At 37.8% G+C, this 27,199-nt stretch overlaps 1 protein-coding gene across 3 annotated transcripts in view; it reads left to right on the top strand.

The window, feature by feature from the left end:
- The window catches only part of LOC123869194 (CCR4-NOT transcription complex subunit 6), a 318,277-nt gene extending 292,618 nt beyond the window's left edge, over window positions 1-25,659 (top strand). For 2 of the 3 annotated variants that reach the window (XM_045911999.1, XM_045911997.1), the window contains 8 exons: window positions 5,146-5,214; window positions 20,081-20,238; window positions 21,915-22,069; window positions 22,484-22,635; window positions 23,130-23,372; window positions 23,891-24,062; window positions 24,389-24,528; window positions 25,060-25,659. In XM_045911999.1, coding sequence (XP_045767955.1) covers window positions 5,146-5,214; window positions 20,081-20,238; window positions 21,915-22,069; window positions 22,484-22,635; window positions 23,130-23,372; window positions 23,891-24,062; window positions 24,389-24,528; window positions 25,060-25,139 — 1,169 coding nt within the window. In that variant the 3' untranslated portion in view covers window positions 25,140-25,659. The remainder of the gene's footprint in view (window positions 1-5,145; window positions 5,215-20,080; window positions 20,239-21,914; window positions 22,070-22,483; window positions 22,636-23,129; window positions 23,373-23,890; window positions 24,063-24,388; window positions 24,529-25,059) is intronic. The other variant, XM_045911998.1, reaches the window with a different exon arrangement.
- The last annotated feature ends 1,540 nt before the right edge of the window (window positions 25,660-27,199 follow it).

The raw sequence follows: 27,199 nt of genomic DNA, 5'->3' as shown, positions 1-27,199 counted from the left end.
TACGGAACCCTAAAAAAGGGTATGCAGAAACAGGCTCGTGTATAGTTTTTGCTTTAGAATGTGATGCAACCGATAATACCGGTTCTTTTACGGCTCCCCGGCGTCTGGCCTGACTTGGTGTAGTCAATGGACTAAAAATTGCATGGAATTGATTAACCGCGACATCGATCCGTATCTCATTAATAAATATTGCTGGAAAAGATGGCCTACGTCGTTCTTGCAAAGAATACTGCTGTATCATCGTTGTAATGGCTTGATTAAATTCTGCACCTGTTGTTGCTATTTGCTTATACATATTATAACTGTTGTTTTTTCCCGTGAATTCTCTGCTTTATATAACTACTTTTTCATGACCGCAATTCGCGGGGCTTTAGCCTCTTATGTAACTTACTTTCTTAATCGTGTGGAAAGCCTTCCGCTTCCTTATTTCTGCTACGCACTGCTAAAGGTGTTGCAATACTGGATAAAATTTTCATAGATTTTAAGTCTACCTAACCGTGTGTTCATTTTCAATCTCCAATAACTTTATCTTAAAGGGTTTATAGGTCTGAAGCTATTCTTGCAAATTTTGAGGCTTTCATTTTTTATGTTTGACTTTGTTATGCCCGTATAGATTTAAACAGACTGTCAAATTGCTGATAAAAATCAATTCAGCTTAGTTGTTGTTATATGGAGCTTGGCTAGTAAAAAACAGCTTCTGTCGGCCTAATTGACAAACGCCCGTGCTTCAGTCTAAACCAGTGTCGACATCAGTCGGCCGGTTCTCACGGTAGCTCTCCAGGCTCCATAGACGAGCAGAGAAAGCCTTATCTCGCGTATCGGAGCGCGAACAATGTGAAGAGCATGCCGGATCTTATCAACTTCGATGCATCTAGCGCTCATTCGACTCTCACTATTCGATCTAAGAGCTAGTGAGAAGTTTTGAGAAAGATGCTTTAATGTCTTCTAGCCATTTTTAGCATATGCAATTTGGAAAAATAGGCGTCCACCGGTCTGTGATCGAAGTCTCGTGCTTTCAATTTTAGGTTGGCTCATTTGGCTCCTCGCATAACCCACTTGTATCCCATAGTCTGCTTGTGAACGTCCACTCTTGAACATAGGCTTCCTTCCTTAATGAGCGCCACCACACCTGATCCTCAGCCTTCCTCATCCAGCCACATCCCACCAGCCTTTTATATCGCCGGGCCGGAGTTGCGCACTACGCTTGCTTATATGCGGTCTTCATTCAAGGACTTTCCGGCTCCAACGGCCATCGCCTCTAAGACAGACGTGACCTGCCTACTGCCACTTCAATCTGCTAATAGTTTGGGTTATGTCAATGACCCTAAATCCCTTGCAGGTCATCTCTTCCTTAATTGTTCATCTTGAATTTCATTGAATGGTAAGTAGGTATATTAGAAAATACAACCTTACGTTTAATCTTGCTGGTAGAACTTCTTGTTTCTTTATTGGAGTCACGTTATACATAACGAAAACCTAGAAGAAAATTCTTAAGTTTTTAGCCCTACAGTCAAAACTGTACGTTAATGTGCCAGCCAGTCAGTTTCTCCTTTTATATGAACCTTTTTAAGTTTTCCGTCGGTTCAACGGCTTTCGGCTGTCCACACTCCACAACACCTTGTTTGCGCGCTTGTCTTATTAGGCTTGTCGGAAACCTGATGTTCACGAGTTTCATCGTCAAAGGCTAAGCGACTGCTGTAGCGTACTGTTCGTCCCAATATGGAGATGTTGGTAACAGTTTAAGGGTCTATTTTGTTTTAGTATAAACCATGGAACAAGCCAAACTGAATTTATAAGGCGAAATCGCCAGTATCCAGTACGAGGGCGAAGTAGAGCACTGGTTCTTATGGAGTTAGGTATATGTTGTGTTTAATAATAACAATAATTTGTAAATTAATAATATTTGATGCTTGTTAGTGACTTCGAAGCCTCGACGTTTCGTTACAAGTTCCCTAACTGTCGTAAAGTGTAGTTCTACTTCCTATTCTGCCTTTCTCACAGCACGTTCCTGCATCATTTGAATATATTTTAAGTTGCGGTACCTCAGCCTTGGAAAAAACCATTCGGTTCCTTTGTTCAAGTGTGAACGACCCTCAATTTTTGTATTGTTTACGAAAAGGACATCCATCAGGCGGCGGCCGGTCGGGGCGTTTTTAGCGTTTAATATTCAATAACACATCCATAAACGGGTATTGTGTTGCGAGCTATGCCGCGACGCCGTCGCTCGCATGCTAACACTGTCGTGATTTAGTGCAGGGCCCGCGCAGCCTACGGGCCTAATTACAAAGGGTAATGAGATGACGCCCGCGCCTGCGCGCAGCGACTGCTGCGCCCGACGCCTCCGCTAACAGACTTGTAAGAGTCCCAACCACAATGAGTACTTATTGGGTTCATAATTAATAATAATCTTCTAAGCACAAGCGTGCTCTTACCTAAACTCCAGCGTTGCTTTCCAGGAAGCATGATTGTCTTCAAGCGCATCTCGTACATCTTTATTTCAAGCCTATCTTGTAATAAAAAATAAAACTTATGTATTTTTTTCACGCACGTACGAATCTGTACTATAGACACATTTAAATGCTGATTTGGATTTATGACTGCCTCTATACTCAGAATGGGTTTTAACTTGCTCTGTACTGACTCCTTTCTTCTGCTGAAAATTCCCTTATCTTTCGACAACAGACCAAAAACGTTTTTAATGCTCTCTAAATTCACGTGTAGGCTAAAAAGTAACCCTTTGAATCTAGGATTCCGTTTAAAGAAATTAACCGTCAACTCTGGTTCTAGTCGACCGATTTTGATCAAAGAATGATATTTAAATCTTAAAAATGCTTTATAACTGCGAAGTTGTACCTCAATTGGTATAGCCAAAAGTAATAATAGGAAATCCGTAAGTTTATTTATTTTTATGTATGTAAGTGTATTCAATTTCTTTTTGGTTTTATTTTGTACATGAGCAAAAAATACACAGATAATAATCAATAAGAGATATACATAGTTTATTTGTGACAGGGATGCTAATCAGCTTTAGGTACGGTAAATACAGAAAATGTCTGAAAGTGCCTTTAGCAAATTATTCAAATTTCTATAGGCAATATAAACATGACATGATCGCTATACGCCCACCGAACCCAACGACAAGAACGCTTTGAACGAAATAACTGATGAGCGCTGATTCATATCGCTTATCTGATATGACGGAATGTTTCTCAACAAACAAAAGCTTTCAATCAGACTGTCTCATGGGTTCCGTCTAGCTTTAGGCCGCGAATATTTATACACTTATAAGTTCTACTTACGACACGAAGTAAATTTTTCAACTAACGTTACTTGTAAAAATATACGATAAATTTGATAGGACTTTGAGAAATTATGTGCAATTAAAGCTCCATGGAGTAGAACCCCAAAGTTCGTACCCATTAACAAGTGTCCTTTTCTATCATAGTTTATACTCTACGGTGGGAACACTGCCAACTGTAGCAAATTGATCGACCGCGGTTAGGTCCTTCATCAGCACCGATGTCGCTACTCGCCAAAACCGAATAAACCTCTTTTTGTTAAGTAACTTAACGTTACTATTAATTACTATTTTTTAAGTCTATTTCAAAATTTCTTCATTCAAATGAAAATTTTTGATTAAAAAAATTCATTTGTAACGTGGTGAAAATCTTTATGATATCTTTTCACATGTTAAAACAAATAATATGAGTACACGAAGAAGTGAGCCCGAATGGCTCTGAAATACTCCAACAAATAAGTGAATTTATATTTTTAAAATATATATTTTAAACAAACTCTTCTCGTTCTAACAAAGACGTGGGGTCTTTATCGCCACAAACTTCATATCGAACTCTGAATTTTTTGGCATAATTTAACAATACTACAGATACTTTTAGAACTTATGTGTGATATGTAATGTAATTACTACTTGATCGAAGATCAATCGCTTGCAATTGTCACCTCTTTCTGTCCTAAATGGAAAATCAAAAGAATGTGGAGCATCCCATTTCTCCCATTGTATACCAATTCAAATACAATGGTGTTTTTATTATACTTTTATTATTTCTCTTAAACTATAATACTTTTTCTGATACCGTTACAGCAATAATAAGAGCTTTAAACCATGGCTCATGAGACATTTGACAATCTCTCGTTTAATTTCACAGGTGTTTTCTTATTTTCACCTTCAACAATAGATTGAATTAAACCCACGACTTTGTTATGACAATAAATTGATGAATACGAGTATAATGAAGTTGTAATTTTATTGAAAGTTTGTAAATGGGTGACATGGGGCTTCAATCCTAATTTGAATCCTCGTGAACTCGTAATTTTGTAATATCTGAATCTAATCTTTACGATCTTTAACTTCCAACATTCAACATGTACAGAATATTCTTTCTATTCCTGACTATTATTTTTTCTTCCAAGTTTTATATTTTTTGAGTGAATATAAAACGTTCAAAAAAAACTTTTTATCAATGGTTTGTACGTAAACGAAAATGCCGATATAATTTAGCATGGGATTAATCGGGTTTTTTGCCATCCCCGAGACATGAAGCCGACGATAAAAGCAATTGCAAATACATTCGAAATGGGATATAGCTATGATGCACGATTTACGAATCGCAGTTTTTGCTGCAGATACTGAATTACTTTTTTGTCATCAAAAACTGTAGACCGGGCCGATCGTTCTGGAGCCTTCGAATTGGTACCTAAAATTAAAAACTGATTATATAGAGGTTCTGTAGTTGTCACAATCACAAATTAAATTACAATCAACAAAGTCTAAAATAAGTCTTGAAAGCGGTGCAATTATTATTATTCTTATGTTTAATTTTCTATATACCACTAAATAATCATTATTATTAATTAAATGTTTATTGGCAAAGTACTCATTTAAGGAATAATTGCATTTTTTAACAAGAAATAACAACTGTCCAAAGTGTACATAACTCAATCGGATGAACGATGCGTGAACGCATAAGTACCATAGGTGACGAACAAATTACAAACAAATACAAATGAAAATATTGTGCACATGCTTTCCTATCAACCTTTCATTAATTAAATCCAATTGGTTTGTGATATTATAATTCCTTTGATGGTTATCAATATGCTAATTGTAATTATCACTTGTTTCAGTTACTGCCACGTTACCACCACAGAGGCCTTGGATTCCCTTGACGCGACCGAATAGGAGTCGTCCGACCTGTGAGTACATGCGCTTTTTATCCTCCTTCTTTGTTTTCTGTGTCAATGTCAGGTTATTTTTAGTGTGAAACTTGTTTTTTTTTTTTTATTAAAAATTTTTCGGCCAAAATATGTCTTGAAAACGAATAAAAATTTGAATTACTGTTAGTCCGGCTCCAAGTGTTATTTTATGCTTTTATTACTGGGGCTTTTAACACTGCAGTGGATTATAAGAACTTAAGAAGTTACCAATTCCAATGCCAACTACAAAACCCCAAAATACCAATTCCAATAACCACGTGTTTGTGAATTTTTAGTGCTTCAGTAAAAATATTCTTTTGTTCTTTATAAAATATTGTAATAAAACTGGCATAGAGAATAACGACAATATCAAATTGAAATCAGTAAGAATCAACGTGAACGCCGTGATGGCTGATCTTCATCAATAATCATGCAAATTAAAAACTATTTTAAATATGCTGACATATTATGATATAAACCACTGAACCCTGCTTTTAACTTTTTTACTTACTTTAATGATTTTATACAATATACATAATACAAACTTCTGTTTCAATACCTTTTTTTTTACATTGAGTAAAAAACCATTCGATCGCAGAGCACACTTTTGCAAATGAAACAATTAACATTCCAACAACCGGCATTCATCTTATGTGTTAATGGCCAATAAACACGCAGAAAGTTATTAAAAAGCGTTAATAGAATAATCGCGAACAAGTTGTGTCATTAATTATGCACCAAGTGCGTCGTGGTGGCTCGTAAGTCTTGTAGGTGCGGCTCTTGAAGTACCCATAAATAACAGAGCACGGACCGCCCTACAACATCTTCTCAGAGAATTTCAAATTGAACAATCCTTGATGCACTTAATATTTCCAGTATATATGCAAGTGTAAATTAAAAATTTATAACACCCCCGACAAGTGAAGGTTACAGTAACTAAAAAGGAGCTGATAACTTTCAAACGGCTGAACCGCTTTTCTTGAATTATAGCTAAGAATACTCTCGATGAAGCCACTTTTCAATAATAAAAAAAAAACAAAATAAAATCGGTTCATTAGTTTAGGAACTACGATGCCACAGACACACGTCAAACTTATAACACCCCTCTTTTTGGGCCGGGGGTTAATAAAGGAAAAGCTGACAGACTGACTGATCTATTCACGCACAGCTCAAACCACTGCATGGATCGAGCTGAAATTTGGAATGCATATAGTTATTATGACGTATAGACTTCCGCTAAGAAATGGTTTTCGCAAATTCAACCCCCAAGGGGATAAAACAGAGATTTCAAATATTAGTAGTTTTTTTTTTTTTTACGGAAAGCACGGTTGAGTGTTTAAGTAAATGCGTGCCATATCTTCAGGTAGATTCAATTTTATGTTTATGGCTCTACGGCGGGTGGAGCTGATCGTAAAATGTTCTTATCTTTATTCAAATTAACCTCTACGGTATACATCTTCATGTACGAGTATGCTTTGGTAGCCAGGCGGTATGTATGGGCGGGTCCCCGATCATAATCCTCCATGGTTATAATAAATTAATTTCAACTTACTACCTATATCCTAACTAACCCAAGTCTTCATCTCGGAAAGGTAAGTTGAAGAAGTTAACATTATAATTTTAATTAATGAAGACTTGTTTTTGAAAATCCATATTCATCGTTAATTCTTCTACAAAACAGCAATTCTATTTTGCGATTGTGCTACATTTGAAACATTCACCTAATCCGTACTAAAGACAAGTTAAATTAGACCCACTGCGTTATTTTTGATATTTGGAACAGGATATTGAGAGCAGTTGGTTGCTGTTTATGTTACATTTTATGGATATTCTATATTGGTTTGCGTTGCTAATTTAAGACTGAAAATTTAAAATAGACAGACAGATGATTGAAATTAAACTAATGTTTTTACTAAACCGATGAATTAAACAAGAGTGAATAGGCATCTTCAAGGTAAACGCGTCCCATCTCAGGCCACATCATCACTTTCCATCAGGTGTGCTTCTGGTCGAGCCCTTGCCTATAGTGAATTTAAAAAAAAATCTATAATGTCGATATTTTCATGCGTTTTTATCCTCAAGGACTACTGAGGGCAAATTAAAATTAATAAAAGCACGAAGATAGATTGTAGATCCTGGATGAATTGTAGACCTTAGAATTATAAAATTACTGTATCTAACTGTAAGTATTTAATTTTAGAGATCAAATAAATCCCCTAATATAATTCTGTATTTTAAATTCTCTTATACGGAATACTAAATGAACCATGAAATTAAAAGGGCTGGGCTTTTGAAAATAACGAAAGCATATGAAATAAATTGTTTTGGTCTTCAATTGGCGTTGCATCCTGCCGTCACGGACTATAGCTAACACATACACCATGTAGGCACAATACAGGGCCTATAGATACCAATCTGGTCTCTTGCTATTGCGATTTGACCTTTAAAGTAATAGGACTATGGTTCATAGACGAAGCATGCGAGGGCCTGCCGTGTGTACACCTAATTTGCATAAATCAAAGCTGAGAATCGAGCGTGCAAAACGTTTGATCGCAGCCTTTCACCTTTGTTTCACTGTCGGCTGTTACCCTGAGCTGTGTGTGAGGTAATACATGTTTCACAATTTGTTATGATACGCACATCACACTAATATTATAAAGGAGAAAGTTTGTGTGTGTGTGTGTGTGTGTGTGTGTGTGTGTGTGTGTGTATGTATGTTACTCCTTCACGCGAAAACCACTGGACGGATTCGGCTGAAATTCAGAATGGAGATAGATAATATCCTGGATTAACACATAGGCTACTTTTTATCCCGGAAAATCAAAGAGTTCCCACGGGATTTCGAAAAACCTAAATCCACGCGGACGAAGTCGCGGGCATCAGCTAGTTCTGCAATAAATGATACCCGTGACTTCGTCCGCGTGGATTAGGGTTTTTAAAAATCCTGTGGGAACTTTTTGCTTTCCCGTGATAAAAATTGCCTATGTCAATTTCCGGGATGCAACTTACCTTTGTGCCTTTCATTTAAATCGGTTAAACAATCGGGCCTTCAAGGATCCCGTGGGAAGTCTTTGATTTACCGGGATAAAAAGTAGCCTATGTCCGTCCCCGGGATATAAGCTAACCCAACAAGAAGTATTCTAGGCATATTTTGAGATAAGCGAGGTGTTAATTAATTATTATTTATCAGACTTCTTAAGTAAAATTGCCAGTGACTTTGTTTTCGTAGAATTGAATTTTAAAATTTTCTTATTTTCCATGGGAATATGGTGTATTTCTAGTATAAAAAGTAGTCCGTGTCCGTCTCCTGGATGTAAACTACCTCTGTATTTTTCGTCAAGATCGGTTCTATGGTTAAGCCATGAGAAAGACACAAACAAGAAACAGACAGACAAATAGACCATGCCATGTCAACCTGTCGCGCACTATAGGTATCTAGGTACGCATATGGATTTATTTCGGCAATTATTGATTTTAATAAACATTTCCAGTGTCCACAAGTAACTTTCAATTGTAGAGATAAATCAAGTTGTAGTAAAAGTGGTATACACTAATTCAGATGCGGTTATGTAGGAGTCGTGATTAAACTTATTATTGAATACAATTAATTTCCCTTATTGCCATCGTACTTTCTACCGTCTGCCTCCTATATTGACGCTAAAAGACCGTAAATAATTTAGAGTTGGTCATTGTACGATTTATCTCGCTTTGCACTAATAGCAAAGTGAACTTAAACGTTTGCGTTGCTTATAGCCGTTATTTTGTAATTAAACGAATCCTTTGCTTGGCTAACGGGACCTAAGTAATTTGCTTAGTTGATCAAAAATAGATTTTCATTTAGAAGTCAGTAATTACTATAAGAGTGTTATAAATAGATATATTTTGTTATCTTTATATACTTACCTAATTTCAGTGACTCGTGGATTTCTGTTTTAAATAATGAATTATTATTGGATTATTATATGTATGTATTTAATTATTATTATTGGTCATTATTATTGGATTCATTTTATTTTATAGTGCCTACGATTATGCATTTTTAGATATTTTTTGTGTAGAAGTTACCTCGATTATAGATTTTTATCTTTCTTCGTTTCATTTTTATTTTATTTCATCAAAGATAAGTAAGTAGAAGTAGTAAGTAAATAAGTATTTTGATTAAGCCCCGGCATAAAATAAATATTTTAAAAAAAGTAGTATTTTTTTATATTCAATGATTTCCAGCGTCTTATTGCGCCCTTGTATTATTATATATAGTACTTCTTTAGAAAGTGACTTAATAAAAACATTCCTTTGAAATTTTCCCTAATTATCTCTCGGATTAAGACGCAAATAGCCGTAGCCTGTGCACAACGGCTTTTATACATTTATCCTTTTGCAAGGACAGAGAATGCCAGAAGGTCATTACGTTCCCAAACCCCGACTGTAGGCATGATATTGAGCTTACACGATCAAATTTTAACGAAATGTATCCGTCCTTTGGAGTCACGAATATCTCATTACGTAACATGCCTTTTGGAAATGATACCTTGTAACTTGGATGATTGTCGCCCAGTCTCTGATTACTAGGTTGAACAAATTTTGACCGCAATCTATATATTGTGCTAACCTGACTGCCTTGAACTGAGAAGATAAGTAGATTTGATGACATTGCTAATTTCAATAAATTATGAATAAATGTGCATTGCTCAGAGTTCAGACAAGCCGCCAAGCGCTCACGACCACGAATAAACCAGTATTGTTATCTTTGTGGTTGAAAATAAGTAAATAAATATAGGTATACCTACTATAACAGCAAATTAAAATTCTTTTTTTTTTTTCAAATAATATTAGCCATGCTTAATCATCACTAATGTTCCCCATTCCCCTCCAACTAAGCGTAAAGCTTGTGATAGGAGTAGGTACGACAATAGTGCAACGGGTAGGGTTTGAACCGCCGGCCTTTCGGAATTCAGTCCGCTCCTCAACCGTTAAGCTATTGAGGCTTTATAATTAGCATGCAATTTTCATATCCCGTTTGGGAGCCACTTTAGGCGATACGATTGCGCTCAATCAAGCTCACGGTCAAGTGGCCCAGGAAGAGAGGAAATGCCCTTGGTTGGCCTTTCGGGGAACAATGCACAATGAGAGACATTGGCTGCGGCCTCCTCGCATCCGTGACTCTAGGATATGTCTAGGTGTTGTTTACGGTGTCTACATTTCTAATACACCATTCTAATACTTGCAGCAACAGAAATTAACCAGACTCTACCTTTTCTTGGATAACACAAGCTACGCTATCTGATAGCAGATCGGTTTATCTTCCATGCCATTTTTCCCCTAAGTGGAAGGAAAAATCCGTAATAGCTACTGCCCCAGCTGGCAAAGTGTTTTTAACTCGTAAGATCTAAAACAACCTCCCTGTGTCGTCCAAGTCAAACACTCTACATTACCTCTCCCTTCTTTCTTTTCTCATTCTTCTCACCTTATTTTTATGAACTTTAGCATTTGACGATATCGTTGCCATGCTTTTTCACCTAACATCGTGTATCGCATGGTGACTTCCTCTCCCCAGAAGTGTAATTGCTTGCACGGTTCTTGACGCATGAGTAAAATAATGGGAATTGTTGCGCACTAGTCCACTTGCCTTACAAATAATTTGTGTGCGCAGCAAAGTACTTATAGGGACGGACGACACACGGTAAGCGATGCGGGAGACAAAACATGATATGATAATATTGGCAGCAACGGACGCTGCGTTCAACGTGCCCTGCCAAATAAACCCAAAAGACTAGTTCTCGAGGAAATACATGCTATTAGATTCATGTTGATAGTTGTTGCACTTTTCGCTCAGAGCTCTTCCGATTGCAAGACACCTTCCCTAAATGAATACAAAATAATTATGAAAGCCAAAAGTATAAATGCTCTATTCATCTAAGACAGCATACAAGACGCTTGTGTAATGGCACCGGCAATAGACAGCTCGCGCCTCCTTCCATTATATTCATATGAGACATGATGGCAGCGAGGCGGATTTGATTTTGCGTTTTTAGATGCAACGCGACCTACGTGAAGACTATTTTAATACTGGCTTATGTTTCATTTTAGTATTTAAACTATCCTGTGTGGTTTCATAATTATAATGAGTAACAATTTTGGTCGATGTATGGCCAACTAATATATTTTCTTACCTGTTCGGGGTCCATAGTCAAACTCGAAAGTCAAATCAGCTATTTAAAATAGGTAACATTTTACTCTTTTTGATGGTCAGAATAGTTGTTAGATTTGTAAGATGATATAATGGTCATAATTAATTACGGAATCTTAAAACTAAAGCTACGAGGGCTCCAAACGCGCCCAGATCTGAGAAGAGTTTATAATACCATTGCATTCGACTCTATCTTAATTGATTTTTGTATGAATGAATTAATATAAACAGGATAAAGCCAACAAATAATAAATAATCATAACGAGAGGAAAGGCTTTTAATTTCATGTAGTACTTAATGGACAACGGTTTATGACGTTTGTTTTATCCGTTTTATCTCTTGCCATTGTATTAAATGAAGAGCACGATGCTATCATAGTCTCCGTTATGACTGAGTCAGACATTGTAGACGGCCGATAGTCAAAACTAAATACAGAACAGTTGATTAATTGATACGGAAGCCATTATGAAAACATCATCATTCGCAAATCGCAAACTAGTAGCAAGTCAAGCCTTTGAACTTATCTCTACTTAAAGCTCAACACACATTACACATAACGTATGTGTATGTAGTTACCGCATTTCTATGATTCCCGCTGCGAACGCGTCGCCCGCACTGCCAAGTTTTTTCCCGCGTTTTCCAGCACTTAAGAATGATACGATACGCCTGTCGCGTCAAATAATTACGGTGCATGCTAACAACGCTATCCGCATTTCCTTGGCGCATGTCCTCCGCATGTCCGATGCGTACTTATGCTAAAGATTCACTGAGCGGTTCTCACCTGCGTCCGCCGCGGTTATGGTTCCCGTTAGATATGTATGTAAACTTGTACAGTGTACACATGCGTTTTATTTTACGGCCGTGGTTGGCACGGTTGCTCGCGATCCCGGGCGCTTGCAGCGTCTGCGGTGTACTAGGACAACCACGCGGCACGCAGACACTCACGAGTTTCGCGGCTTTTACCTGCTCATCTTGTGGTTGGTACGAAACGATTGTTATTTATTTTGCATCTTATTTATTTATTTATTTTCTTATTTATTTGCATTTTATTTATTTTGCATCTGCTCATTTGAGCAGATGCAAAATATTTAACGCGATAGCTCATTTCTAGTGGCTAGTTGGTCGAGGCGGCCATGTGTGGGATGCGTATAGAGTTACCACCGACTGGTAGGACGTTGCAGCCAAGTGTACGATGCGTAGTGACTAGTGAGTTACGATATTTTGCCAGACGCGCCGTGACCGCGTGGTGCGCAAGGTTCCTTACAGTGCAGTGGTTACCACCTTTATTTCATGCGGCGTGAGTTGATGTGCGATCTGAGTGCACAGAGCGAGATGAGCCGTATGTAACTCAGTACTGAGAAATATGTGTGCTAATGGTCTCATTCGCATTTAATTAACGAATTCGGTTCTAATTTTGGATGAAGAATATTATGCTGGGTGCGGTTTTACTCAGCTCGGTTAGTACCTAATGGGCGATCAGTTTGTCTTTAGAGATTACAAATAATAAATAATTATTATTTATACATTCTCACGGATCGCAACTCCCAATTTGGCATGACTCATGATCACACGCGGCATAATGAATGATGTATTAATTTTGATACTTTTAGTATAGGATGTTTTTGCATACTAAAAATGCCCATTAATTCTTTAATCTGGCATTTATGTGGGCGTAAGTAGCTAAGAACCTGGCTACAAATCGATTCACAGGTTGTTAGTTGTTACGAGTACGTAGATGATTAAGTATAAATCAAAAATCTCGTCGGATGTCCAATAAAATAATTATTTTGATGTTTTTGCGCTCATGTATGTTGCTTTCGAAATTCTATTATATTGCGTTGAGCTATATCGGTTATTGTGATTCTTCAACGAGTCTGAGTATTTATGATTCGACCACGTAGAAAAACTACGAGCATAGCTCTCTCCATCGGCTCTTTCTTACCATACAAATAAATAATTAACGAGGTTCCTACCTAAGTGATTATAAAACAAGTTGATTACAAACCACATTAGCTGTCATTTATGTAAAAACTCAGCATATGTACGAGTATCGTTCCCACAAAACTTCCTCCATATGCCGCAGTGGTATTGAAAATCGATACAAATTACACGTTTCAGTAGATATACTGCATCCTTTCTTATGCAAATTGCTATTACAAATAACTAAGTCTGTATATATTTTATTGTAAGACTTTAGTATTTAGAACGGAGAGTTGTCATATTGCTAGAGCAACATTGTCTCGCAAAGTTAACCCTAGGCTTTCTGTCTAACAGTTTAAGTATCTGTTACAAATTACAATGGCTTTGCTCAGACTTTCCACTTTACTAAATAAACCTGACTTATTTTAACTGCGTCTTGAGTCTGAGTAAAATATGATCTATCGCAGCTTTAGTCTGTTCATTATAATAATTGTATAATATGTATAGAGCAACGCTTACGATCTTGTAGCAATAGTAAAAAGATTATAAAAATGTGTTTCTCAAAAGTATTAGCCAAAGCTAATGTCTTCGTAACGATTAGATAATGGCGCTTTCATAAGAATTATCGCTCTACGTTCTAACTCAACGATTTGAAGTTATTTTGTTTTTCCCATTTGGTTATGAATAATTTAAAAATTATTTTTGTTCTGCCGACCTTCCAGTATCATTGCTTTTTGTTCCTTTGGTGCTTGATTGATTGCCACAAAAACATGGTCCACTCAGTCCGGTCACGTTTAAATTGCGTCTTTATGCCCGCTCTTCACTCGCGTGCGGATCGCGTAGCGAAATGGCGCGAAACAACCATCCACGCTGTGTTTAACGCTTCTTTTTTTAATTTAATTTATAGACTAGCGCTGGCTGCAAGCAGATCTGCTGGCAAGCGCAGTCCGAGATGGAGAGCGCTTACCTAGAAGCTCTGTGGCTGCTTTTGAATCTAATGTTATCTTTTTCCGCAGGAACATTATAAAAGAGACAGCAATAGATTTAGATCTGTCATTTTAGTTTAGTTCAGGGGAAAGATATTTAGAGATTGTGGAATAGACATATCCACATCCACGGCTCTGCGGTTTATACGCGAGTGAAGAGTGGGCATTATGTTTGACGTTTCAATTAGGCCACTGCCTACATGTATTTAACCAGAGTCTAATTAACACTTTGCTCAGATTTGACAGGCAACAATGTTTTTCACGGATACACTGCGATTTAACCCTAGTTGGTTGGTCATGCAACTGCATGACAGATGAAGTTAAAATGACGTTATGGTTGTCGTTAAACTTTGACTGTCAATGACATAAAAATGGGTTGTACCAGTCAAGTTTTTATGGACTTTGGACCAAAATTTTATCTTTAACCTATAACATGTAGGTATGAATGTTAAATTGTGCAACCCACTTTGCTTTTTATTGGCGATCAAAGCTTAACACTAGCCGTAATTAACTTTCGCCGCCTGTTATGCAACTGGACCTCAAAATTGAGTAACTTAAGGTTGCTGTTTGGATAATTGAGTTAGTGGTATGGAAAAAATCAGACGGAAGGTTTGAGGCACTAAAGGACTGTAAGCAGGGTTTGAATGCTCAGAATTTCAGTTATAGACTTAAAATAAGTATTACATTAATAAGTATTATTATTAAATAGTATAAACGTAGCATAAGCCCAATCGAATGATAAACTTTATGGACACAGAACCATTAACTACAAGTACCTATTAACTGAATCAAGACATAGTAGATAGTTACGTTTCTCATAGTTAGTATTCAAGAATATGGCACGAAAATACAGCTCTGTCAACTGAAGGTGAAATCAATAGAGCTGAGCGGTTAGTAACAGAGTCGAGAGCCGACAGCTTGGGTCTGTACTCCGACAGTTCTAAATATAGCTTGTTAGCACCTATTGAGACTCCTTGCGTCATATTAGCAAGCGCGCCGGTCTATGACCTAATAGGATTTCTGCTAATCCTCTTTAGCTTAAACCACATTTAATGACGGTTAGTATTCAGCGCGATACGGCTTTATCGGCTGAAGGTGAAATCAATGGTGTCGAGAGATCAGTAACAGGCGAGAGCCTACAGCTCGGGTCCATTCCCCGACCGTGCTTACTACAGCTTGACAAGCACATTGGATTGTGAAATAAAAGGATCCTTATGCTGCCAATCCCATCAAGAATCCCATAGCTTTTAATGAGCCTTGTTACACTATCAGGCAATCCGCACGCGTCGATGGTGTAGATATTATTTTAAGTCATTCACATGATGTCAATAGTTACAGTTGGTGTCAGATAAAAGATGGTTAAAAGTGATCTTTCCTTTTAACACCGATTGACAGCTTACAATATAACGATCTCGAACACCTGTGCTGTGTCGCCATTTGCTAAAACTACTACTGCAGTAAGAATACCATAAATTAAACCTATTACAACAATTGCGATTAATGTGATATTACAACCAGATTCATAAATCGACAAAACTAAACTATTTCAAATCAGAACAGAAAACTGATAAAAGGCACATTGCTTGCATACTGAAGACGGACATAGGATAATAATAATTTGTGCCCCAAAAAATTAAGGGATTCCCACGGGATTTTTTCAAAACCCCCTAAATTCGCGCAGATTAAGGCTAGCGCTAGTGGCAAATATTGCTATTATTAGTATTGGAAACTGGAAATAATTACGCGAGCGTGACCGACTATTGTAACGGCATCAGTTCGTTGTCTAGCCATCTTCGGGGATTTGGACGCGGATATCAATGTGAACCGCACAAACAATGTTTGTTTTAGGCGGAACGTGATTATCGCATGAGTAGACATTGCCCAGATCAGCGGGAGATCGTTGTTGGTGGAATCATCGCCGGCCATAAAAATGTAATATCATTTCTACTGTTAAAATGTGATGACCTTTTCCGCAACGGTACCCTGTTAGATATGATTGCTTTGCAAGGTACAAGTGCCCAAGGTATTTAGATTCCGGCATGGTGCTGCATACTTGAAACCAAATGGGTGGTTTGTTTTTTTAATATTAACGGCCCTGAATGGGTGTAAGCGTATGGAACCTGAAATCTCAATACCTACTTTTAAATTTAGTCGCATAAGATGTATAGTCCTGATCATTGAAAATACTATTACTTGAATTAATTTAACAAGCTTCGTCATGGATCGCCACTAAAGAGTAGGTAAATGTTATGTTTCTTATCGGCTGTTGTAGCACCGATGCGATGGGTGACTCGTAAAAGCTTTATATTGGTCTACATAAAATCAAAATTTTTGAATTATGAATTTTTACAAGATTGCAGTCTAGCTCAAAAATTATAATTTTCCCAAAAAAAAAAACTATTTTAATAATATCATTATTATTTTGGTAGTCTCCGTTCAAATCGCACGTTGCTCGTCAAAACAAAGCGATCAGCGATGCTTGTATTGTTTCACCACGTTTGGCATGCGGCGCGTCCCGTGGCAACTCATCGGGCATACAATGGACGTCTCCGGAGCACGTGCTGCGGCCGTATTGATCGCAGGTGACGTTGACTTTGCGCCGATTAGCATGAGCAGGAGTGAGGACGAAACGTGCCTCGTGGCTCTTGACGATTTGTCTTTTTCGGCTGTATTTCGCAACGTTTAACGCTTTTATGCCTTTAGCACAACGAAGAATTACCTAGCAGCTTATATGGCATGGGCCTCATAAGAAATATGAGTTACTCAGCGGGTGATGGAGAGAACTATGCCTGGAGTTTTTGTCTTCACCTAGAGAAACATACTGCACCCGGAGGAGGCGAAAAACATCTCGCCCAAGAATCTGCTGCTGTTCCTGGCGGCAATCAGTATTGGATGCGAAATCTAAAACGGTGGCGATCAAAATAGATCGGCAACGTGATTCAGGGCTTGAAAGGTCCTGTAAAGCCGCCAAATCGGCAAGAAGATGTCTGGAATTTAAGAAAGTCCTCAGAAGGAACAAAACCGACATAAGTAGCTCGGTAGCTAAGGTAAAGTGGCAATGGGCACATAGCTCGAAGAATATACAGCCGTTGAGGTTTTAAGATGCTGGAATGACGAGCGTGCACTAAAAAGCGGATTGGCAGACCCTCCATTAGGAAAGATAGGGAGCTGCTGGATTCAGGCGGCGCAGAACTGGCAGACTAACAAATCTTTTATAAACTATTTTTGAAAGACAATACTACTATTTTTTTAATTCTTATTTAATTATGAGATACCCAAAGACAACCTCAAATGGATTTAATTGTAAAAGTTGTATATGGCAAAGGTGAATGTGATAAATCAATGACCAGGCAAATGAAGCCTTTGGGAATTAATTGCCGTTGAAGATTGTCGCCAGTTGCAATTAAATAAGTTGCAATTTATAAGGACATGATTTTCCTGAATCATAAATTCTAACTACCAGGAAACCACATCCGTGACCAAACGTACGTCAAGCTTTATCATATTATAAGTTTATAACACCTAAGCTGGTACTTACGCCAGTGAAGTCGTTGGATTTTGCTGGGACAAAAGGCATCTCATTATTTTTCTGCATGAATTATTTTAGCAATGACTTTAGGTTTCTTAACCAAAGTAAAACAGTTTTGGAAATATGGATGCACTTACTACGTATATAAAATATGGTTATCGATATTTTTGTATTGATCAACAGCGATGCTGTTCGAAAATATCGATCGTGTGTTTACTGTTGTACCTTTGTTATATTATGTACTTCTTTTACCACTTTTACTAAATTGGTTCCCAGTGCTAAGTGCACTACCGTAATCGCTAACGAGTGTGGTAGTCCGTAATCGATTACGTTGCTCGCTGTTTATGCTATTACCTCGTTCAACAATATTCTAAACTGCTACCTCGAGGGCGCTTAACGCAGCTGTTAATGGCAACTAAACGGCTCATTTTCGCCGCCTGCAGCTAGTTGCAAAAACGCGTCGTCATTAGGTCCGACTTGTTCGCGATAATGTCGGACATTGCAGACTGTGGGGATTAGAAAAACAAAAGCTATTGTGTCTCGGGGCTGTCCTCGGTCTGGCTGCGACGTATGTGGAGCGTAGATTTGTGGCGTTTAATTGGGACTATTAGTGTAAGATTGCAGTAGAAACTGTTTGTTTTGTAACTTTTTGTCCTGCACAGACAATTTACGACAACATGACATAGATACAACACAATGAGGGCAATTTCAATTAGCGGGCAATGGAAAAAGCTATACTTGGAGTGTCTCCACGTGATCAAATCAGAAGTGGGAGAACCAGAGTAATCGAGATAGTTCAACGGGTTGCGAAGCTTAAGTGATATTGGCAGGGCTCGTAGTTCGAAAAACTGATAGACATTAGCAATTGCGACCTCGCACTGGAAAGCGCACCGTTGGCAGACCCGCCTCTAGATGGATAGACGACTTCAAAAGAGTCGCAGGAAGAAGCTAGATTCTCCCTGCGACTCTTTTGAAGTCGTAGATGCTTTTGACGATTCAAAAGAACTTGTAAGTCTAATTGAATAAAAATATTTTGAATTTGAATTTGAATTTGAATTCTGGCGCCGCAAGACCGTGGTGTGTGGAAGCCATGTCCAGCAGTGGATGATCTAAATGAATCCTGGCATAAGTGTTTACAGGACAAATATAGACGATTAGGGCAATTTATTAACGGTTATACAGATCAGTATCTTAAGGATAAGAAACACTAAAGGGAATGGCACCATAGATGGGCAGATGACAGGATTAGCACCACATGGCAAAAAAAGGCCAGCTGTAGAAAGTTTTGGAAAAGGATGATGGAGACCTATATCGAATTACGTACTGGAGATTCAAAGTGGCTACTGATTGATGTTCTATTTTATAAAATTATTAAAATAAAAAACTTTGTATACAGTAAAGGCTTTAATTTGTTTTGCTATCTTGTATGGTGGGTGACTGATTAACTTTTTTCGTGTCGTTGACTTCACAGTATGAGAATCTTCAGTTTTTTCCCTTATGGAATTGGTTAACTATAGTAACATGTCGTTAGTGTCATTCTGACTATCGTATACTGGCTGATGAGTGGCATCTACTGTGTTACTAAGTAACGCGACCAGGCAACTAATTGGCGTTCGAGTTACAATGTCAACATTGTAAAAGTGTTCTAATTTTCATCGTATATCATTAATATTGCTTGCCATACCTGTTATTAAATTGCATTCAGCCTCTCGCAGGTTATTATTTAACTATAGGGTTATCATACGCCCTTGGTCCTAAAGACAATTTAATAACTTAATAAGTCAATTTTGTTGACTACTGACTCATATTATGCTACATAATATTACGTTAGCAAGAAATGGGGTAATACTATTCGAAAGTATTTTCCATTATTTTTTTTCAATCTCAGGCTTATCTCGTGCGTCTTATTCCGATTAAGGTGATCATTTTGACTCATTGTGTCATAATAAATAGAGGTTTATAAGACGATAAAATATGATGTGCAAAATTGTGCACTTAGGTACAAACCATTTTTTGAACCGAATCTTCTCATCGTGATGAACACAACAATCGCACCTCATTGACTGCGCAACACGTATTATTCTCTCAACACAATTAACTTTTTAATACGTATGAACGTACTTCGCCTCTGTCGGCCGTTCTACTACATCTAACAAAAATACTTTTTATCGATTTATTAAATTAAATGTGAAAATTCTGCCCACAGTTGAAAAAAAATTGATTTTGTTTTTCTTTTCGTTTCAGGTATATTCACCGTGATGTGCTACAACGTGTTGTGCGACAAATACGCGACCAGACAGATGTACGGCTACTGCCCAAGCTGGGCGTTAGAATGGGACTATCGGAAAAAGGGCATCCTCGACGAAATCAGACATTATTCAGCGGACATCATTAGCTTACAGGTGGGAATTCTTACTTACATGTAGTGGCAGTGGACAGTTGTGATGTGAAGTGTAGACCGCGTATTGCCAAGCGCAGTGTAGGACGACCGCTATTCCTGACGACTTCTATGACTGTTGGCCAAGAAGGTAGTGGGAAAATAAGGAACTTTGCAGGACCGTACGGTTTATGATTGATTAATTTCTGCTTGAGGTGTATTCGTTCTAGTAGGAACTGACTTCAGGTAGGTGCTACCTACCTGCACTAGTTTATACTATTAGACACCTGCAGTCAGAAAGAGGTCTGGACCACCTTAAAAGGGAGATGTATACAATAGAGTATTGTTCTTTCATACGCGTGGAAAATTTGACTGAAGAACCAATCCCGTGGCAGCACAGAAACCCCCGCCATAGTATCTTACTCTATTAGTCCATACTCCATACCACCAAATGATCAATACTGCGCAGGTGCAAGTTTAGAGCTGTTTTTACAGCTCTTCAACTAGAAGTATTTTTTATGTAACTTAGGTGTAACCTTATCCTCTTGTATTTTTAGTTTGAACATATTTCTTAAAAATAGAGATGTCAATCTTCTAAACGTTCAAAACATTAGTATTAGGAAGCGAGTAACCATATTGTGTTACTCATGTTAAGACATTACAAAAAATGATACTTTAGTCCCGAACGTCAATCAATTCATAACTTTGATGGAGCACTGTGGAGTAATGACGCGACCAACAAAAAGAGTACGAGATTTATTCCCAACACGACCAATGCGGTTCATTAATCTGTACATTGTATCTCATTAACAGGGCTCTCTCCGTCACTCGTTTCCACTCGTTTCATACAATCGTAGTTCCAATTTCATTTGAATATTAAGCAACCAAAGTCCATGAAATTTTGCAGACATATTTTAGAAACTAATATCTGTGTCTGTGGTGTTTTAGATTTTTCTAAAAATATGTAGTTTTAAAATTACAGGGGCTCAAAGATTTGTATGTAAATTTTAAAGACCGCGTATCTTTGAAACCGAATATTTAAACAGAAATCTGGAAAACCACAGACATAGATATTAGTTTCTAGAATATGTCTGCAAAATTTCATGGACTTTGGTTGCATAATATTCAAATGAAATTGGAACTACGATTGTATGAAACGAGTGACGGAGAGAGCCCTCTTAAAGAAGTCATCAATGTCAAAAGGTAAACGCGTATTCACAATTTGTATGGAGCAAATGACGCAGAGGCTTGACTGGTCAGCGAATGAAAAATTGATCGCTGTTGAACAGTTTTCATTGATTGTATCTATGCCCAGTGGTATTTCGAGAATGTATGTCTAACAATGCATTCGAAAGTAACAGGAACGCATAGTAGAAGTTGTAGAATGTCTCGATGGCTTGTTGTGAGATTTGATTCGAAAAAAATGGAAAAATTTATGCTTAGCGGTTAATTTTAACCACGTAACGAGTGGTTGATAAAAATGTGACCAAAGTGTCGGAGTTTTCTTCACTTTTGACACGTATGTAATGTATAATGAGTATGTACCATTGTAGAGAAACCTCCTCGTAAGTCCCAACAACAACTGACACTGATGAATAGTACAGGAACATATTATAAGGGGCAAACAAACAAAGATCCTAAATTTTTATATGTATAGGTAGGTACCTATATAGATTAATTCCTATTTCTTTTTGTTTACAGGAAGTAGAAACAGATCAATTCTATGCTTTTTTTCTGCCGGAACTAAAACAGGATGGCTATGACGGTATATTCTCGCCCAAATCCCGCGCAAAGACAATGTCTGAATCGGAACGGAAGTATGTCGATGGGTGCGCGATATTTTTCAGATCTGCCAAGTAAGTGCACTTGTACAAGACCCTATTTCTCTTTTTCAAGAATGACTTCCTATATTTTCTCAATAGGGACTAAATTGCTAACTTATGATGCTAACGAACGAATTGCCTTTTCAAAAGACTTGAAATGTAAACTCCTTTTATTTACATTATCTGCGCTACTAATTATATACAAAAAAAGTAAATACTCCTAACTCTTATCCTATTACTATTAATTTCCCTTCCCACTTATTTACAGTATGAATGCAAAATATGATAATTGGATGAAACACGAAACACACCTATTTTTCATATCTGTGACCATCAATTTATGACTTTTCATATTACGTGTAAATTTTTTTACCGACGCTGTATTTACTGTTTTTAACCTTTGAATTTTTGGGTTTTCCCCTTAAAAGTTCATTTTTTTGCCCACAGATTTTCACTAGTAAAGGAGCACCTTATCGAATTTAATCAATTAGCAATGGCAAACAGTGAAGGGTCGGACAATATGTTAAATCGAGTGATGCCGAAGGACAACATTGGTTTAGCCGCATTATTAAAAACAAAAGAGGCAGCATGGGAGAACGGTAAGAGAATTTTATTATAATTTTCTTGAGATATTTTGATTCGTAAAATTGCTTTTTCTTTTCCATCATTTGATTAAATTCTTACAATAGATCAGATTTCTTCACTCGTGCAATAATAATAATGAATACAATTCAAGGTTGGTTCGTCCCTTTTTGTGTTGCTTAAATATTTTAGAAGCAAAAGTAGGTTTTAGGACATCTTGAATTGTGTTTTATTATTTTCAAAGGACTTTTTTTCTAATTGTTAAATTGTCTGCGTACCTACTTTGTATGATACAATAATTTGTTCAGTTTCAAAAACCATCTTAGCTAGAGATTGATACAATTTATTTTGAAGCCCTTAGTCTGAAACTATTAAAATTTTCTGCTTGAATATGTAAATCAACAATTCATTATATAATACCTTCCATCTTCCTTCTTAGCTTTTATAGAAACACTAGTATTAAGAATATAATGAAAGAATATAGTAATACAACTAATGAACCTGGTTTCAGCGTTTAATGACATTTCAGGAATACCGACCGACACGTCAACGCTAGCACAACCAATATTAGTATGCACGGCACACATACACTGGGACCCAGAGTTCTGTGACGTGAAGCTGATCCAAACCATGATGCTAAGTAACGAATTGCGGTCGATATTGGACGACTCCGCTCGGACGCTGCGTATGACGGGACAGAAGGACAATGTGCAGTTGTTGTTGTGTGGGGATTTCAACTCACTGCCAGATAGCGGTAAGAATTTGATTCCGTTACCATTTTTCTGTCTGAAAGTATGTTTACCCTGAGATAAAATGAAATGATGAAACAGAGATGCGAGGAGCTAAGATGACGCGCAGGAATAAATCCAATAGATTTCTTACGGCATTTCGGACCAGTGGTAAATTATTCTGACGATTCAAAAGCACTTCTAAAAGTTTATTTGAATAAAAATTAGTTCTACTCTGCTCAGCTAAGTTTCCGGAACTTCCCAACTCCGGGGTATTTCTAGATCAAAAACTCTCGGAAACTCGGAACAAGATCATGACCAGCATGCCACAGACTAACGACGTAGTCAAGACGTAGCATGAAATATGTTTTTCGGTGTAATGGATACCCTGAGCACAATTTTCACACAATAGCACTAAGTGCCCTGCGCCCCAGCCGAGTAAGGAGGCCACGCTATGAGGCCCGTACCACCCGTCTGGCTTTTATAGGACCAACAAAGAAGCACCGCACTGCACTGCCCTTGAAAACTGCTATTCCACTTCCAGGTGTAATCGAGTTCTTATCTTCGGGGCGGGTGTCGGCCGAACACCGCGACTTCAAGGCGCTGGGCTACGCGGGCTCGCTGCGCCGCATGCCGGGCTCGGAGCACGAGTTCACGCACAACTTCAAGCTCGCCTCCGCCTACAGCGAGGACATCATGCCTTACACCAACTACACGTGAGTGACACTAGTTCTACTGTCGGAGCGGGTGCCGGCCGAACACCGCGACTTCAGCGATGAAGATCAGCAGCAACCGTCGGCAGATACAAGTAAAGCCACCTGCCCTCCAACCTGAGGCCTTTGGGGGCCATTACAGCGCGCCTTTCGAGCTGCTGCCCGCGCAGCGCGCCCTCATGAATAAGGACTTTGGACGGTTCCGAAACTAGTCAGGCATATTGTGATAAAAATTCACGTGTCTATTCAGTCTTAATAATTTTTGTGTTCCATCCGATATTCGCTCTGTCTATGATATAGAGACAACTGGTATTTTTGTATCGTTTCAGATTCGACTTCAAGGGCATCATCGACTACATCTTCTACAGCAAGCAGTCGATGACGCCGCTGGGGCTGCTGGGCCCGCTGTCGCAGGACTGGTTCCGCGAGCACAAGGTCGTGGGCTGTCCACACCCGCACATACCTTCAGGTGAGTCATAGATGTAGACATTTTAACAACTTGAAAGTTGTTCTTCGAAAGTTTTGGTTTTGCCGTCTTCCCACATACCTTTGTCTTGACAAATGTAACAACAAATTGCGTACAGACATCCCTATCTTGAAATAGGGATGTACTATATTTGCGTGGACTTAGGTTTCTAAAAATCCTGTGGGAACTCTTTATTTGGCGTGATAAAAAGTAGCCTTTACCACTCTTCAGGTCTAGATCCATGCAATAAATCACGTTGATCTGTTGCTCGATTTCTGCATGATTGAAGGATGAACCAAAAAACAAACACACTTTCGCATTTATATTATGGGTTTAAACTATGTTGACCTGTCCCACGGATGATGACTTTGTCGTAGCGTTTAAAACGCCAGATGGGTTCGAAACCAGTCGGGCTTACTTCGTCTAGCTAGATATCACCCATATTTAGGTATATTATGGGTAGTGAACTATCTGCTTCTTTGACTCCTGCTTCGTGACTCATGATCCTTTCAAAGCCATAATTTTGAATTCCAGATCACTTCCCGCTGCTAGTAGAATTGGAGATGTGCCCCAGCTCAAGCAGCAATAGCAACGGCCTCATCGGACGCAGGTAGCACGTGCAGCGCGCGCGACACAAGCGACACCCGACGCCGACACACCCGACACCACATCCGACACCACACCCGACACACCAACACCAGCCGACACACAAACACGCCGACACGTGAGGGTGACGCCTACCAACTTTTAACTGACTATTAACGGGTGACTTGTGTTATTTGGGAGGGTGCGTTTCTTAGACACCTATAAGAAATTATGCATACTTAACTGAACCAATTTTTTTACTCATTAATTGGACTGCCCTTGTTTGCACAACATTTTATGAAACAAAAATAGTATAATTAATTTATTGACATAACTCAGATTATTGTGCGTGTTTGTTATGGAATATGGATTAATTTGTAAGACATCTTACATGTTTTTGGGAATTTTAGCATAACTAACAAATTGCAAGAATCTATACAAATGCGCTCTTTAAAGTAGATTTTACAGCCTCAAATTCTACTAACGTCATCATTTGATATGCACTAAAAGTTGGTAGTTGTTATACGTCATTCTAAACGCAAATAACTAGTGAAACGTGTCTCGCCGGTAATATGCCTTAGTAATATTGTAGCTCGATGTGTAACGGAGTATATGCTGTATTGTATGCTGACACGTTGTTTCCCCTCCACTGGACTAGCAATTTAGTTATTGACATAATGAATGTAGGTAATGTATTATATATTTCAATTATGGCGCGCGTACAATACTGTCTTGAAGTCAGTGGCAACGCGATAAGCGATCGACGTCAATACATTTTATATGAAGACAGAGTCACTAATTAGGATTAAGTATAGCCTGGATTTGACAATAATAAATTATTAGAACTGATAGAAATACGTTTATACGTTCACCAATAAGAGAAACAGAGCACGACATACGCATGCTATCCTTATCATAGTTTCGCTTCCTTTTAGAAAGAAAGAAGAAAGAAAAACTATTTAAAAACTTTTTATAGTTCTGCTTTGGGCGCATCTTGCTTTGTGCCCAGTGAATCAATATTTTCATATCAACATACGACCTTTTGTCATTAGATCGTCATCAGAGTCAGACCACCTTCAAATTACGTGGTTTAAAAATGTAACGAAATGTACAGGTAGCTTTTTACAGTGTATTTATAATTTAGTTGGATTATTATTATTAGTTGCCCCTTGCATACGCGGTTTGCCAATTCTAGGCTATACTTAAGCCAAGGTTATGCTCATGACACTCTGACGCACTGGCGCTTGAGGCGTCCATTATTCGATCAAAGGTAGACAGCGTTGTGACATAGCTCAAAACAGTAATGTGTGTGCACCTTTATTATTAGTTTTAAATTCCAGTGAAGAGAAAACATGAGTGTTTAAAAAACTTAGTATGGTCATTGCTCATTTACATGTTTTATTTATTTATGTGTTTGTGTTTATGTTGTCTTATTATCAGATCAGATTAGTTTAGATGTGCCGTCTTCAGTGCAATTTCTAGGAAAATCGAAAAAATAATGATTTTCTTATTTTTATTTTACTATATTTGGACGATTTTGTCAGTTGTACATTTTGGATCCGCGCTTATTGTCAAATGTAAATTATTATTATTAAATCGAGAGATAATAATATTTTTTCAATAGTATCGTAGTCTGTCGGCAAACTTTACGCTTAGTTTATTGATAATTATACAGTTGAGGAATGATGCGATATATTTTTTACTGTGTAAACGTCGAAACCTGGCCTGGAATCAAAAATATCTGGATGAAAAAAAAAATCAATTTAATATTTATTATTTGATAAATAATATGTTTATAATTATGTGATTTGTTTGTGGGAAAATCCCTTGTGTAATGTTTTATTTTATTTATTTATTTTTTATCAAAAAATGTTACCTACCTGTTCAATCCTCGTAACGCTACGCCATTTTTTGAAACACGTTTGTAGGTGTTATAAGATGCGTAAACCCCACGCCAATATCTATGTAGTCTGTGTCCCACACACACACACACACAAGCATACAAAGTCTTGACTTTTTAAAATATAGTGCTTTGAGCTTTGCCTATCTGGTATGTTATAATATTATCTTTAAATTAAAATATGTACCT

Source organism: Maniola jurtina, chromosome 10 (assembly GCF_905333055.1).
Source record: "Maniola jurtina chromosome 10, ilManJurt1.1, whole genome shotgun sequence".
NCBI classification, from domain to species: Eukaryota; Metazoa; Arthropoda; class Insecta; order Lepidoptera; family Nymphalidae; genus Maniola; species Maniola jurtina.
Note: the sequence above shows the minus strand (reverse complement) of the source record. Positions and strands in the feature narration are given on the sequence as shown.